The sequence below is a fragment of the Neofelis nebulosa genome, chromosome 9 (genome assembly GCF_028018385.1).
Source record: "Neofelis nebulosa isolate mNeoNeb1 chromosome 9, mNeoNeb1.pri, whole genome shotgun sequence".
Lineage (NCBI taxonomy): Eukaryota > Metazoa > Chordata > Mammalia > Carnivora > Felidae > Neofelis > Neofelis nebulosa.
The window spans coordinates 123,661,938-123,679,399 of NC_080790.1; the positions used below are offsets into that span (position 1 = coordinate 123,661,938).

At 42.9% G+C, this 17,462-nt stretch overlaps 1 protein-coding gene across 16 annotated transcripts in view; it reads right to left on the reverse strand.

Moving 5' to 3' along the window:
• PTPRT (protein tyrosine phosphatase receptor type T) overlaps positions 1-17,462 on the reverse strand; it is a 1,082,577-nt gene that overhangs the window by 156,068 nt on the left and 909,047 nt on the right. For 6 of the 16 annotated variants that reach the window (XM_058685639.1, XM_058685636.1, XM_058685640.1 and 3 more), the window contains one exon: positions 11,720-11,751. The exons of 5 other annotated variants lie outside the window; for them this stretch is intronic. In XM_058685639.1, coding sequence (XP_058541622.1) covers positions 11,720-11,751 — 32 coding nt within the window. The remainder of the gene's footprint in view (positions 1-11,719; positions 11,752-17,462) is intronic. 5 more of the 16 variants (XM_058685647.1, XM_058685642.1, XM_058685646.1 and 2 more) reach the window with 1 other exon arrangement.

Genomic DNA, 17,462 nt, shown 5'->3' on the forward strand with positions numbered 1-17,462 from the left:
AACTCATCGTACACTTATTTTTAAAGAAAGAAGGGGGGGAGGAAGCTTTCAAACCTTAACTGTCCAGAAAATGAAACCAGACACCTGTTGTCATGCTAAATATCATAATCATCTGGGTACATTTTTATATAATGTTATTCTTCTATGTCTGGCATAGCTGAATTTGAATAAAATCCTCTCCATAGCACAACCTTATTCGTAAGACATTATAAACAAAAACATGTTAAGAAACAAAAGTTTGTTCTAAAAAATTAAAAGTGGGACTCAAAAAGCCCATTTAAGAAATAACAAAATCACCCCCGACCTTATCTTTCCTTTAATCTTTGTCCTTATTCCTCCAATTCAGATTATAAAATTTCTTACAGCTAGAAAAAGATGAATGACCTTTTTCCTGTTTGAGTCTTGTCCCATTTAGACAGTGAGTGTACTTAATGGAATAAGGGGGTGGGAACAGGTGTTTTTCTTTTCTTTTCTCCAATTACAATTTGGAACAATGGTTATATACTTTCAGGCAGTGACCAACACTGGACTTAGCTCATGGCATACTCCACCTGATCTCAGAGGGCATAGTTCCTCCCAGTTCTGCTGCCCGCTCCCTGTCACAACCACCTCTCAATCCATCATGAGAACACAGTACCAGTCACTGGTAACTCTGTTCCATGGATTTCTTTCTTCAAGTAGCCTGTGACCCTGTTCAGTTGGGTGAGCCTTCATTTCCTGGCATGTAATGATGCTTCCTCACTGGAGTGTCTTGAAAGTTACAGGAGAGATCTGTATAAAAGTGCTTTCTAAGTGCAAAACACCAGTAGACATATAACATAAAATACAATAATAGCTGCAATGTACCAAGCACCAACCATGTACCAGATACAAAATTAGACGCTGTACACGTGTTGTGTTATTTTATGTAATCCTTGGTAAATCCCCAAGACAACCCTCCAATTTTGGTATCACTGTCCTCCTTTGACAGATGAGGAAACACAGGCTCAGGTTAGCTTAGAAAGGGGCAGAGTCCAGGGTCACCTGGGTGGCTCAGTCACTTGAGCGTCCGACTTCGACTCAGGTCATAATATAACAGTTCAGTTCCTGAGTTTGAGCCCCACACCAGGCTGGCCGCTGTCAGCACAGAGCCTGCGCTGGATCCTATGACTCCCTCTCTCTCTCTCTGCCCCTCCCCTGCTCTCTCTCTCTAAAAAATAAATGAACATTTTTAAAAAAATGAAAGAAAGTGGCAAAGTGCAGGATTCAAACACGAATTCAGTCCATGCTCTTCTCTTTACAACATTGCTTCTAGGTACTGAGTATGGTTTTCCTCACCATTGAGAGCTAAGGCAAAAGCACTGTTTAATACCCTTAAGAGGTGAGAAATGAGATTATAAAAGTATAATTTATTGAGCAAATTGCTCCCAGCTTAGATTACTACACCTGCATAGTAATACAGTGGATGGATACACTTTGAGCCAGCCACTGATCTCCTGGAAAAACCTTACATCCCACATCTTCACAAGTTTTGCTGTAGAAAGCAAAGACAACACAAAAGAATAGAATGAGATCCCTTATTAAGTGTATCTGAATTTAGAGGTTTCGCTAGAAGTTCTCTCTTCATCAGATGTCCAAGTCATAAATGATGTGGGAAGGCAGAATAAAGTAAAATGCAGACTATCTTAGCTTTTCTTCATTTCTAAAAACGTTCATTGTCTCTAAGCTATTTTCCAAAACAAAACAAGCCTTCTTTAATCTTAAGGCTCGATTTGGTTTATAACCTTATTAAACCACATTTTCACTCGTTACAAAGTCAAGTCTCCCTCTAAAAACCGGGTCTTTTAATACTTCCACTTAAAAAAAACAAAAACAAAAACTGTGTGGTTGCCATATACCCAACAATCCCCACCCTTTTAGAATGTTTTGCCCAGTGGTTCAAAGCCATTGGAATTAAAAACTGCTCTAGAAAGAAGCTCAAACAATGTTTATTCTGATAAAAATCAGATTTCACAAGCAGAAGTACTGGGCTCCTTGAGGTTTCACTGATGAAGAGAAGGCTCATGAACACCTATTTCCCAGGAGACAGATGATGGCTGAGGGGTCTTTACTCTTCACAGTGGTACCAACACCACTAAGAGGAATGATTGTTACGATAAATTAAACAATATTTTAAAATGTGCCTGGGTCATTTTTGCCATTTGTTAAATGGCGTCTACACATTCATGAATAGCATACAGATTGTCTACCTCAATATCTAAAGGAAGGAAACCGTGTTGGCAAATAGGGCTCTGTCTTCTTTGGACTCTGCCTTCCAAACTCGATTTCCATTAGCATAACCAAAGCTGTGTCTATTTGATGATACAGTGGGAACAAATTCCCAACTGAGGTTCTAGGTTAAGTGGCCAGAACAAGCCCTCGTGCTTATCTTCCAAATGATTATATTCCATGACCCTGGATTCTCAAGGTCTCTCAGTTGGATGGTTCTTAGCCATGGTTTCAGACTAGAGTAACCTGGTGAACTTTAAAATGTCTAGCCAACCCTTGAGACCAATGAAATCAGTTCTCCAGTCTTTATGAGTTGTGACTTATGGTACTCTCCCTACCTCGCTGCCCTCCTCAAACATACACTCTGAACTCTGTGGCCAGGAAGGAGGCGACATTCCTAATGTGGCAATGGGACTGTTCACAACAGGGTGGCCCTTCTGCATTCTGAGACCCTTTTCACTTTTAAGGCAGGTTTTGGTAGTGACAGACCTGTCACTCTCCAGCTCTTATTTTAGAAATAACCACGGGTTGGGGCGCCTGGGTGGCGCAGTCGGTTAAGCGTCCGACTTCAGCCAGGTCACGATCTCGCGGTCTGTGAGTTCGAGCCCCGCGTCAGGCTCCGGGCTGATGGCTCGGAGCCTGGAGCCTGTTTCCAATTCTGTGTGTCTGTCTCCCTCTCTCTCTGCCTCTTCCCCGTTCATGCTCTGTCTCTCTCTGTCCCAAAAATAAATAAAAAAACGTTGAAAAAAAAATTAAAAAAAAAAAAAAAAAGAAATAACCACGGGTAGACCTTCTAAAAACCCCAGCCTTTATTCTGACCACTGGTCTACTAAGTGTTCTTGTGTTGAAATGATTTTGTCCACCCTCGTGATGCTGGCCAGAATCATTAACTGACTCTGACCTCTCTCACCGATATCTGCACGGATAGATGCCAGGAGGAGGCATGTCTTATCCGATTACTCAGGGAGACATTTTGTGAGTTTAAGAACCACTATCTACAATAGACCCTCTTCATTCTATTGGGCAAATTCTTCTTCCATTTAACTTACATTTGGAAGTTACAACTTCTATCTTTCCCCAACCCCGACACCACCCACCATGGCTATGTCCCAGCTCAGCTCTGCCATTTAATAAAAGACAACCATTCCCCTGGCACAGACATTATATCATTTAATTTCTTAAGATAATCTCATGAAGTGAGCACTAAAATTCCCATTATACAGATAAGAAACAAACTCAGAACGCTCAGGATTCACAGCTGCTAAGTAGTGGCACTGGGATTCACACTTTCTCCTTCCTCTTTTCTTTCCCTCTCTACTCTATTTCTTTGTTCCCAACTCATTTCCCAGCATGTAATCTATTTAGTTATACAATGTGTGCATGCGTGTGTGTGTGTGTGTGTGTGTGTGTGTGTGTGTGTATTTCTAGACAGTGAGGCCAAAGAGAAATGTGGGTATCATTTCTTTGGTGAGGCACCCTCTTAAGTTGGTCCAGGGGTGTCTTTCCTTAAAGCAGATTCAGTGACTTCTTCCCTCTGCCATGTCTTCATTCTCCTCTTCCAAGTATATATAACATTATTTTATAACTTTTTAATATGTGAAAGTTGCCTTTTAAGCTGTGAGCTTCCTGAAAGAAGAGTATTTCTTTCTAAATACTTAACGCCTGGCTCGGTACTTAGCACAAAAGAACAACTGCTCAGTAAATGCTCATGAATGAAAGAATATGTCACGGAAACAGCAATGTAGGTGTTATTACCCCCATTTTACAGACAAGACACTGAAGGTGGGACTCAGTCAAGTTCCTGAAGGTGCAGAGCCAGGATGCTGGGGCTCTTTCCTGCACAGCATAGGCATCCATCCAATAATACCTTGCTAAGTGCCTCCAAGCCCAACCAGACACCTAGGTACTAAGTGGGAAAGCACTTTGGAAGAGGTAAAGCTGTATATACAAATACGACGAAATCATTATCATCATTATCAACACTGCAGAGCTTAACTAAAGCACTTCCTTCCATTAAAAGCACTACACTGAAACATTTAGAAAGGCATTTTCCAGTTTGAGCCCCTCAGGATCCTATCGTTGCTACAGCCCTAGCTGAAAGCGTCGTTCCCACCCTGGGGATGCTTGCTAAAGGCAAGGGCTTTCAGAATTAAACCCATCCTGCCCTGGAGGGCCTTGAGGAGCATGGTGGTGGGCACTTCTGACCCTCGCTCTCTCCTCTGGCTGGTCCAGCAAAAGCTACAGTCACTTTTGTGATGCACAGTGAGCTCCCCCAGGCGAGAGCTATGCATGGTGATGCCCACAGCCCAAAGAAGAGCAAATGCCTGTGAATGAATGAGTGCCCAAGGATGAAGTTTTTAGAGTTTACTTATCATCAGCAGGCAACAAGTGGTGACCCCAATTAGTTGGTACACAGAGGGTCCACAGGCAATGATACGTGCACGTGCAGGGGAGGGGCATGCCACATACTCAAATCCACTTGTCTCCAGTGGACAAATGGAAGACAAGCCAATGGAAATGTGGCAGACTGTGTTCCTTGAGAATTGGACTCTGAGACAGAGACTGACAGGCAGGAGATGAACTAGGAGGCGCTTCTGGGGTCAACATCTATGGGAGGGAAAGGAAAAGACAGGTGAGGGAAGGGAAGGGAAAGAGTGGGTGGAAGGGGAACTTGGTCATGCATGGGAAATGAAGACTTAAGGCAACCCCACGGGAAGCTCTGAAGCTGGGGTGACTCTCACACCCCTGTATTGAATAGCTACTGGATGACCTTGGATGAAGCAGCTCGGAAGGAAAAATGATCCCAAAGGGGGCTGTCAACCAAGAGTTGTCTACCAGCAGTAATTCTGGTCACTAGGGGAGTAAGTCTTTCATTCTTTACAAAACAATTTTTTTAATTAAAAATTGAAGTATATAGTATTATATTAGTTTCAGGTATACAACATAATAATTCAACAATTCTATACATTTCTCACTGTTCACCAAGATAAGTGTACTCTTAATCCCCTTTATCTATTTCATCCATCCCCACCACCACCTCGTCTCTGGTAACCAGTGGTTTGTTCTCTGTATTCAGGAAGTGTTTTTGTTGGTGGTCTCTTTTTTTCTGTTTTGTTTCTTAAGTTCCACATGAGTGAAATCATATGGTATTTGTCTTTCTTCAGATAATTTATTTCACTTAGCATTACACCTTCTAGATCTATCCATGTTGTTGCAAATGGCAAGATCTCATTCTTTTTTATGGCTGAGTAATATTCCATTTTATATACATATACGTTTTATACCCCCCCCACACACACATACACTTCCACAACCTCTTTATCCATTTTTCCAAAGAAGACACACAGACACGTACAAAGATACTCCACATCACTCATCATCAGGGAAATGCAAATCAAACCCACAATAAGGTATCACTTTACACCTGTCAGAATGGCTAAAATCAAAAACACAAGAAACAACAAGTGTTGGTGAGGATGTGGAGAAAAAGGAACCCTCGTGTATTATTGGTGGCAATGCGAACTCATACAGCCACTGTGGAAAACAGTATGAAGGTGCCTCAAAAAATAAAAAAATAGGACTACCCTCTGCTCTTATAATCACACTACGGGGTATCCACCCAAAGTCCTTCATTCATGAAGGGAGCTGTGAGTAGCACATCATAACTTTCTCCACGAGAACTTCTCTTTCCAACCACATTTTGGTATGTCACTGCTTTCTGTCAGCAGTATTCCCCATACTCCTGTTTACCTGCTTTACAAAGTTCAAATGCATTTACAGAACAGAAGCAGAATCATAGGCAGACCTTTCCAAGCCTCAAGGCATCACTAAAACCTAGTTGGGTTTTAAAACTTAAAGTATAAACTTAAAACTGAAGTATGCACATCTTCTATCTTCTTTGGAGGAGAAATGCTCATTTGTATCTTCTCTGATTAAGTTGACAGAGCCTCTGACTTATAGATTTGCTCTGTTTGGTATTTATGACTGATGTGTTTAGACTCTAATTCAATAGAGTGAACAATAAAGCATCCATTCAGTTGTAATCCCTATCTAAATCTATCTGTGCACATGATCTAGCCCACTGCATTTATATCTATCTTGTTGTGGCAGTATTCATTAATTTTATGCATTTATAATTGTGAAATGCAAGTACAACATTTCTAAACCTAAAACCAATATAAAATTACAAAAATACGTCTGATCCGAAAGACACCCCCCCCCCATCACCATACGCCAAAAATGTATGAAGATGGGTACTATCTTCAGGAGAATGGAAAAGCATAATTCAATGGGAGAGAAAACAAAATGGGGGTAGCAACCTCACACATACACCCACCTGGGTGCACTCATTCAAGTAATCGACACAGTCTGATGATGTCTGATTTGTTCTGGGCTCCAAGTTAGTCATCAGGAAATGAAAGATGAGTAACACACAGTCTTTGTCAGCAAGGAGACAGACGTGCAAATACACCACGGGCAGAATAACCTAAGAATTGTTCGTGAATGAGTGAGTCAGGGGACAAAGGAATGAAGGCTGGATGTAACAACAAAGATGAGGAGACGGATACGGTCTGCCTAAATATGAATGGCAATTTCCCCCTTCAGTTGGAATTTTCCAGGCACAGAGGGTGGCTAGGCATCCCAGGAAGAGGGCCAAGTGCAAAGGTGTGATATTGAGAAAGGGACAGTTGTATCGGGGTGATGTAAGGGTGTCAGGAGAAAAGCTGCTCTCAAAGTAGGCATGCAAAATAAGAACTTGAGGTGTGTGCTAAGATGCAGATTCCCAGGCTGCACTTTCAAAGGGACTGAGCTCCTCCCGGGGGGGGGGTTGAGGCGGCAGGAATCAGTTCTCACCACAGTCCTCCCCTTGGCTGCACAGCAACATGGCTGCCATCTCTGCCTGGCCCTCATGGTGACACCTTCCCCTTCCGCATGTCAACATGTCTGCTGTCAGCTTTTGGTAATTGATACTTATCATCTCTAAACGGTTTCCTTCAATTCCTATCTTTTCTTCATTTTTATTTGAAGTGGCTGATGAATTACATAAAAAGCTTTTTGAGTATCTCTTGATATAATCATTTTAAATTCCTCTTTACATGTACTGAGGCAACAATACTTGATTTGCAACAGCCTATGATGTGAAAAAGTGTATACACTGACCAACGGAGGTGATTTCTTACTTTGGTTGAAGATCTACTACATAATAAGCATTTTATTATGTCCTTGAATCCTTGAAAGATCTCTGCGAGGTACCCATTTTTAGTCCCCACTTTACATCTTAGTCAACTGAGACCCAGAGGCTGCACAGGAGCAAAGGTTGCCTTAAAGATAGAGAAGCAAGGAAGGGAAAGGGTCTGGAGGTAGCTAAAAATCGTTGCCATTTCTTTTCTTTTTGAGAACAGACCATCTCCCTGTTGACTTCAGCTGTTATGGCTTTTAATATCATCTTGCTCTTCTCATTCACATGAGGAAAACCAGAAAGAACAAGAAACATTCTTAAGACACATTTGCCCCTTCCTGCCCATGATACCAAGTAATTGCAGTGAGAGTTCAGAGAAAAGCACCATTCCCGTGGGTGGAGAGAATCAGGGAAGACTTCCTGTAGGAAGCACTGTTAGATCTGGACCTTGAAGGGTAGATGTAGGATTGAAATATGCTGGAATGGGGAAAGATGGGAAGGATACGGGAACTCAAGAGTTCCAGAGTCTCTGCAGACAAGGCCCAGCCCAGGTCACTGTTTTCTGTCTCCATGACACGTGTACAGGCATTTACCTAAGGCTAAGTGGAACAGTTAAGTGCTCTCTCTCTCTCTGCTGGAACAGTTGGTAAACAACTTAGTGCTTTTTCAAGAACTGCTACACTAAAATGTCTCTGTTTGAAACAATTACAGTGCCCATCACACACCTTGAGACAAATTAATCCATGAACACATTCCAACTCTTAATATCCTTTTAAAAAGCAGACACTGAAGTGGTTGGGAGCTTCTTTACTATAGAGAAAAGCAAAAAGGCATTCTAGAGAGGCATTTCCGTTAGCTCGGAATGTAAGGAATCATAGCTGCTACTTTGTAGCAGCCACTCTACGTATACCCTCTCACCAGCCCTGGCAAAAACGCAAAAACCTGGGGAGTTAGCATTGTTAACACCACTTTGCAGATGAAGAAACTGAGGCTCAGAGTGGTTCCATGTATGTTCAAGGTCTGAACAGTCTGACATAGAATCGGGATCTAGGTCTGACAACAAAACTCACATTATCTCCCTATTTTTTAGCATGTGCTGGACAATGAAGGGCCCCATTGTAGACTCTTCTCTGTCCTTAGGTCTCAGTTCCTTTGGTCTACAGCTCTGTTTATCCTGGTCATTATTAGCACTCTGTTGGTCCCTCTTCACTCTAATCCCCTGGCTACTTCTGATCTGGCAGCCCAGTGCTCTCAGCTCTGACCAGCTGGCAAATACCCAGGATGGCAAAGACAGTAGTGCCTCAAGGGTGTCCTTGTCAGCCAGGAATAGCTACCACTTCTTGCCCCTAGCAAGGTACTGATGTCCATGAACAGAACTGAGGTTCTCCAGGCAGGTTGAAAGCACCCACTTGGGGTCTACACCTAAGAATGGAGTTCTGAATCTGGAAATCACGGGAGTCAGCATTTCCTTTTTGTTCCCTTTTCTCCACCTACATTCATCTCTCCATCCTACAGTCTCACAGAACCTGTCGTGCCTCCCCTCTGAGGCTGCTCCCTATCCCCACTTTGCCTCCAGACCTTCCCTTCCAGACGTGCCCTCCCCCTAACCCCCCACCCCCCCACCAGCATCTTCAGCCTCTTCCTCTGCACAGACTCCTCTACTTCGTCGTATATAAGTGCCCAGGACTTTCTCACCCTTCAAGTAGCCACTCTCATGTTTCTCCTCTGCTTTAGGGTCTGGTGGTTAAAAAGAAGTATCCTCCTCCTCATGGGCTCTAGGCTGGCTTTGTCCCTCAACCCACCCCATGACCTGCACAAATGACTGCTGATGCTCAGATGTCTGGGACACGCTCACGTTCTCCACTGCCATCTCTCTGCATCTCTACTGTCAAATCTTCCTTCTGCAACGGACTTGGTTCTTAAAGCTTTGCTCCTACCTCTCTGTCTGCCTTTCCAGTTCTCCTCCTCTGAATCTTCAACCACATTCAGTTCCCCAGCTGGCATGAGCTTCACACGCTAAGATCTGTAACTTAGGGGGCACCTGGGTAGCTCAGTCAGTCGAGTGTCTGACTGCACTCAGGTCATGATCTCATGGTTCATGATTTGAGCCCCACATCAGGCTCATTGCTTTCAGTGCAGAGCCCGCTTTGGGATCCTCTGTCCCCCTCTCTCTCTGCCACTACCCTGCTTGTGTGCACTCTCTTGCTCTCTCTCTCTCTCAGAAATAAACATTAAATAAATCTGTGACTTAGAACTCTAAGTTTGCACAACTGCACAACTGTTTATCACTGCACCTCGAACTACAAGTACTTGCTAGTCTGTCTCCTATATGCTTGCACTGTGCATCTTGGATTCTGCCACATTACCCAGCACAGTGCCTGGCATGAAGTGGGCATCCAAAGACAGTGCTATGCACACTGTCTAACAGACGGAGGAGGTGAGGTGCCTAGAGACAGGGATGGGTCATTGCATGCCTGTAACTACTGTGGAACACTGGTGCCAGAAGAACCTCTCGAAGGCCAGAGGAGCTCCCAGGGGCCACCACTACTTTCCTGACCCCTTATGGTTTCTGCAAAAGGAAATAAAGAAAACTAACATTTCATTAGTGCCAACTTTGTGCGAGGCACTTTATAAAATCCCTCATTCCCTGAATTAGGCACTGTTACCCCCATTTTAGAGTTAAGAGAAATAAGGCTCAAGGAGTTCTGAGGATTTCCTCAAGGATTCATAACTGGTGTGTGACAAAGATGTGGCTTGAACCCAGAGCTGCATGATTCCTGAAGCTCATTCTCTTCACCACAGCAACAACACCCCATATCATTTTAACCCCTGTGCCTTTGCAGATGCGGTTCCCTCTGTTTAGAATTCTTGTTTCTTCAGGAGTGGGCAAATCCATCCCTACAAACACTGGTAATGATCCCCTGCCCCATTAAAAAATTAGTCACCCGAGTAAATGCCTCTATAGGACAGTACATATAGGTGCGTCTCAGCCAACATTTCAAGCATTTGATTTTACACTAGTCCCCAGACAGGCTTGAACACTAGGAAGGTAGGGCTCAAAGTCCTGGCCATCTCTCCATCCACAGTGTCTGGAACATAATGAACATGTTCAATGCATGTTTGCCAGATGAGTGAATGAACAAACAAAACAGGTTCTCCGGTACTTTCAGTGTTGATGGTGGGGTCCATCGGTTCCTATAGAACATGATGGTGGTGGCACCAGAATCTTATTTACTCAGTGCCTAGCCTGTTGACCTTAGACCGAAACACTGAGCAGAGGGGGTGGGAGAGCCTTTTGCTGGCAAAATCTGCGTCTGTGAAGGCTTCAGCAGATGGTCACTAACAGGCATGGCCTCTCTCGTAAGGCAGGGTATGCCGGGGTAGAGCTAGACATGGAATGATGGACAATACACTTTGCCAGAAGCCAGACATTCCGAGTTTTAATCCCACTGGATGTGTGATTTCACACACTTCTCTGGACCTCAATGTTCAAACACTGGAAATGCATATTAAGGATATGGGATTACTTCAGTGGTTTTCTTAACTTTTCATACCAAGGATCTATTCGTGTAGTTTTTCTTTCCCTTTACCTTCATGTTTTCAAAATGTCTGGTTTAATAATGAGAAAAATCATCATTTTTATTTAGAAAGTGCAAAAAAATTGACAGGCAACAGCCCAGACATAACTACCAACAAAATGCATTGATAACAGGAGATAACTATTGCCAAACACCAGACTGAGATAATTCCAGCCCAAAGACCTCGGATGTTTCTGTCACCTATGAAGCTGGTTCTAGGTAAAGTCCCATTTCCCTGTAGACTTGCTGAAATAGTGGAAACAGCCAATGAATTTCTCTCTAACCTTTGAGCCCCTTAAGGCGACACATTCCCCAAGTAGACATAAATGGGCTCTGAAGTTGCTGAGATCTGTGATTCTGTTTTATGTCTGCAAGTCCTGCAGGGGGATTAGGTTGACCTCTTCCTGAAATTTGGGGATTTCTAACTATAAAACGACACTGCCAAAGGAGAAACAGCCCTTCACAGCTCCAAACAAAGGCGGGGGGACGGGGAGGGAGGAGTCCAAGATGGAAGAAACATAACAGACATCAACAATGCAACAATGACAGTGCATTTTCAAATGGAAAACATCTATGGGAAATAAAAACTTTGGGGCTACAGATGACTTAGACAGAAGTGAGTATGAGAAACCAACAGACACTTGATTGGTGCAGGAAATGCATGCTACAAGTTCCCTTACAGGGCACGAAGCAAAGTTTCCCCGGGTCGATACTTACAAGTAATAGGAGTAGGAATAAGCATTTCTTCTATATATTGATGGGCAGTCAGATGAAGGAAATGTCCAAAAAAGGGGAAAAAGAAAAGACAAACAAACAAGAATTAGATTTATATGAAATCTTGATTCTTAGAAATGCACATAGTATTTCAGCATCCCAAAGTTCAAGGAGATGCAAGTTTCTCTCCTAATCATCTTTGCTGAGAATCAAATACTTCCAGTGGTAGAAGGAATGAGAGAGACCTCTCTTATGATGGAGAAACTCACTACTCATGCAGAGAAAGCCACATCTAATGTTGGCTGTTTTGTTCATAAGTCCTTTTCTATAGTCAGTCAAAACTAGCCTCCTTGTAATTACGACTTTTTGGTCCTGGGTCATATTTCTGTGGCCTTATGGAACTACTCTACCACTCTTCACATGACAGTTCCCTTAAGATCTAAGGAAAGCCATAATGACTTTATGTTCTCTGTTTCAGGTCAAACTGCATCAGAACCTATTTAAATAAGTCAGGTAAGGTCTTGCCAAAAGCAAGGTAATCAGGTAGCAGCATTCAAGATGGCTCCCCCCCCCCCCAAAAAAAAAGATGGCTCCCCAATGATCCACGCTTCCCAGTATGCATGCCCATGTGTAGTTCTTTCCCACACTGAAGCAGGAATGGCCCTATGTGACCAAAAGAATGTGGTAAGAATTACATTCTGGGACTTTCTAGGATAGATGAGGAAGAAGACTTGTAGCTCTGCCTGGGTATTTTGAACTCTGAGTTGGAACCCTGACTCTCCATGTAAGAAGTCTAAGTATCTTGAGGTAGCCATGATGAAAAGATCATGTGGAGAGACCCTAAAACTGTATGAAGAGAGATATCCAGCTAGCCCTCACCAGTTGGATTATGTTGGATTATGTCGATTGAGACCCTTGGTATCATGGAACAAAACAAGTCATTCCTTTTAAGCCTTAACCAGACCATAGGTTCATAAGAAATATAAGTCACTAAAATTCAGGTTTGTTACCTATCAGCAGATAACCGGAACAAAATTCAAACTTCATCATTAAAAAGCATTGGACGAAGAGAAAGGAATTCCAACTTTCAATCTAAATAGACTACAACCTTAAGAAATTCTCTGTGCCTTTATTTCCTTATCTGATCCTCAGATGAGCTGAACCAGACCATTAGTTTTAAAAACTGTGTGTGCAGGATCCTGGGGGCTCTGTACAGTAGCCTCATTGAAATGGGATAGGGGGAAACTGAGCAGGTAGGATTGCTTATCCATGAAAGCCAGCAAGCACTTCTTCTCCATTTTTACCTCTTTTATAAATTGGAGTTTCATTTAAAATGTCACATGACTAAGAATTCCACTCTCCAAAAGAATGTTTGAAAAATCACTACCTGCAATCTCTTTCTGATGTCCCTTCTAGCTCTTGGCTTCTGAATAATAAAAATCTCAAACAAGTCCACGATATTCCCTTTGTTATAACTTTTTGTATTTTGTAGGAAAATAAATAGGAATGCTTTTATCTTACAGACTTAGCCGCACTGACAATAACTGACACATTTGTGGATTGAGAAAAATTGCTGATAATTAAGGTCCCCAAATATCCATCTGAATAGGCAAGAAAAGTTCCCTTCCCTCTTGAATTATTTGGTTAATTGCAAGTGTTATCCAGTTTGCTTGGCACAGGAAGATACAGTTTTATATCTGCAGGGTGGGAACATGTCCTCAGAGCCTCAAATTTCTCCCTCTCAAGTTCGAAGTGGCCAAAGCCTCTAAGCAGGGTGACTTCTAGGCAGGTGACCTCTAGGCTTTCTCTTATTTATCAGGAGAGCCCAACTCCAGCTACAGAAGATAAGTGACTCTGAGAGCTAAGAAGTCATGGCAGAAAAGCAGCTCCATGCCTACTTGTGAAGCTGGGCTGGGGAAAATGAGCCACAGTGCAGCAAGATCTGTTCACTCATAAAACTGTTCAGTGTCTTGGGTCAGATGAACAGGGACCCTAGATGATGAAAGGGTTGAAGAATTCCCTGCCGTGATGGGTGGGAGTGGAAGAGCCCATGTAAGTCACCAAATCCCTCTCACCAACCATACAGGTTCATGCTGTAAGGAGATCATTCCTCTCCTTCATTGCTGGCTCTGTGGTCCCGTGACTGGAAATTTGATTCCTTGGGGAAGAAAGTGCAGGATCCATGTGATGAAGACTTCTAGATATGTATGTTCCCCATTCCGTCAAGAACAAGCAGGCTGAGAATCGAGAGCGCAGGGTTCTGATCCCAGAACTTTCACTTGCTCACTGTGACATTCTGGGCAATGTTCCTCCCCCTGGCCCTGTGTTTCCTGATCCATGTACCATGGTGAATGGCATGGATGACTGCCAGCCTAAACATCTTTGCGGAGTGGAAATGTGATGTCTTAGCATCCCAGCACCACCACTTGCTAACTGCATGTCTTTGATAAGTCACTATTTAGGTATCTCTGAGTCCCAGTTTTTCCATGTCAAAGTTGGGAGTGATAATTACCTATTCCCAAAAGTGGGCATTTATATTAGATTAATCTAAATCATATTCAGATTATATATGATATATAATATATAAAGTATTTTAAGTAAATTATATTAAGCTAAACACCTGACATTATGAGTGCTCAGTAAAGGGGAATTTATGCCCCACCTTATCCATACATATAAGGTTTGCTGCTTCTCACTCCGGTAACCAGGAACAAAGTGTTCACCTCTTTAGGAATATTTAAAATAGTATTAAAAGAAGAGAAAATACTTACGTAGCACTTACTATGTGTCAGGCATTGTTCTAGGCTCTCATATATTAACTCATGTATTCCTCACAACCACCCTGACAGGTGGGTATTATTATCAGCCACAGATGAAGAAACTGAGGCAGAGAAGGTTAAGTAACATGCTTAAGATATTGCAGCTAGTAACTGGACTTGATAGCAATTGAGGCTCTAAAGCTGGACAACAACATGGTCTAAGCCCACGTACTTGACCACCAGCCTGTGCTGCCTATATGAAGGAAGAAACAGGTGTATGTTGAGCAGCGCAGTGGGTCTGGCATTGATATGACACATGCCTTAAATCTTTTAATCCTCCCCATAACCCCATGGAGCAGGCATTATGTTTCTCATTTTTGGTTGAGGTATCTGAGGCTCTAAGGGGCCTCAGTCACTCCTCACTCATAGTGAGGATCCTACTGCTGTTGTGCAGTTTGGGGCCAATGGCAAGGCCTCCATCCTGAGCCAGATTTCCTCACCATCAGCAGCCCCAGGCTGTGCCCTTGGGCCCCAGGCTGCACTCAATATTCTGGACCTTCTGGGCTTCTCTGCTTCCAACCTTCAGGATTTACCTATGGTTGGGCCACCTCCTCAGGACAACACACTTCCCTATCTTCAAACCACCTCTTCAAAGTAGCTTTTCTGAGTTGTCCTGGTTGTCATCAAAAGCCAGTGCTATCCCTGACCCAGCTTTAAGGCAACTCCAGATTAACAGCAACTGACAAACTTCTATTAATTGAGTATCTTTTCCCAATTACATTGCAAAGTCTTCCAGGGCAAGGATTATAGTTCTTTTCTGTGTGGCCAAAACACAGTATACATGTGTGTTTTCTCTGAGGCTTGAAGAAGTTTTACTGAAGGTCTAAATTCACAAGGATACAGTGATATTGTAAGTAACAGATTGCCTGAGACCAAAAATCCTGAGCAGGAAGACAGCTGTGCTTAGGCAAAAAAAACCCCAAAAAAACCAAAACAACTCCAAACTTAATAAATCATATATTACACAATCTTCTTTTCAGCTGGCTGACAAAACTGATGCGAGGCACAACTTTCCTTTGTTCCATACTAAACAGTACTGAGCTGTCCATTTAACCATCCATTTGATCATCTACCTATCCATCTAGCTCATAAACCTACCCATCCACCCTTCTACCTATCCATGTATCCATCTATGCATGCATCCAACCACCTATCCCTCCACCCATCTAACCATCCATCCATCTACCCACTTAGCAATTTATCCACCCACTTATCCATCTAGCCCATAAACCCACACACTCATCTATTCATCCATCCACTCATCTTCCCTTTAATCCATCACTCCATCTATCATCTACTCGTCCATCTTTCCATCATCAACTCAGCAAAAACTTCTCAAGGGCCTACTACGTGTGCCTGTCCCTGCTAAGTACCACAGATAGAAAGACAAATGAGATCTTGATCCAGCCCAAATGTCTGATGAGAGAGCCAGATAAGGAGCTTATAAAACAAATAATAAGAGCTACCACTTAAACAGCAGGAGGTCACTTATGTGCCAGGTACTGATCTAGTACATTATGTGGACTATTTTATTTAATCCTCACTATGAAGCATTATTATCCTTGTTTTGAGGATGAGGAAAGTGAAGCTTAGACAACTTGCTCAAGTTTACATAGTTGAGTATCCAAGCAATCTGACTTTAGGAGCCTCCATTAATAACCACTAGGCTCTAGTGTCTTCTGGAGTGATAAATGGTATTGTGGCAACACAGGGAGCAGTGGGACCATATTCAGGGGGGAAGGGTGGGGAGGGGGACAGATAAGGTGGCCTAGAGTCTATGATGCTTGAGTTATAAAGTCAAGGAGCATTTAGATGGAGTAGGAGGAAGGGTATTTCCAGGAAGATGGAACTGTTTATAGAATGGTTAGGTCAGTTAGCAAGGTGAGAATGTCAAAATGTTGGCAGGTCTTAGTTCCCAAAGAGCTTATGGAGCTCAGTCTCAACACCACTGGGCATAGGAAGTACCAGTGACCAAATATTTTTCTAGATGAATGATTCTGGCAGAAGTATGAGAATAAAGTTGTAGGGGAGAGAGACTGGGGTCATAAATGCTGCTGCAGAGGTCAAAGCAAGAGATGTTGGGGGCCTATCTCGTAATGGCCATGGGGAAGGAGATGTGAAAGTGAAAGTAGGTGATTAAATGTGAGCATACTGAAGAGGACCTCCAAGTTTCTGGCCTGAGTGGCTACGTAGGGAGTGCAAACAGAAGCATTCACTTTTCAGTGGATGGAGCAAGGAGCTGTTTAGAATGGGGTGGACAAAACAGCATGACATCCTTAATTTGGGCTGTTCACCCACTGCAACGAACCACTCAAAATCATGACTTACAGTTCAGCATCTCAGCAAGTCCTATTTTATGTTTCATTCAGGCTAGACATTCAGGTGTTTAAGAGTGTCATATCCATTATCAGACGGGCCAAGTTTGAGACCCAGCTCTGCCACTTATGAGCTATGTGATTTGGGGCACTTTCCTTCAATTCCACATTTCAGCTTTGTGATCTGCAGCACACTATAATCTCATAGTGGCACAGTCTCTTTGGCTGACCCACAAGTTCCCTTTCCCTATTGACTCACTCTTTTTTTTCCCCCCTTGATAGACAGTGTGTTCCCTGAAGGCTCAGATCATGCTATATCTTTCCTATGCTGCCCTTTTAGTCTTACACCCTCACCACAGGACTGGACTTATTCTTGGTGCTCCATGTTAATATTTAGGTCTATGTCCTGAGTGAAGCTCTCCTGCCCAAGGGATGGAGTGTTAATTCTGGGCCCCATCTGTTCTAATTTCACCAGACTCCTCCATTCAACACGTTTTTAGGGAATCCCCAGTATCCACATGGCACATTTGTGATAAGGATGAATCAGAATAGACAGCTGATGGTTTAGTAAAGAAGATAAGACATGAATACAAATGACAAATATAACAGG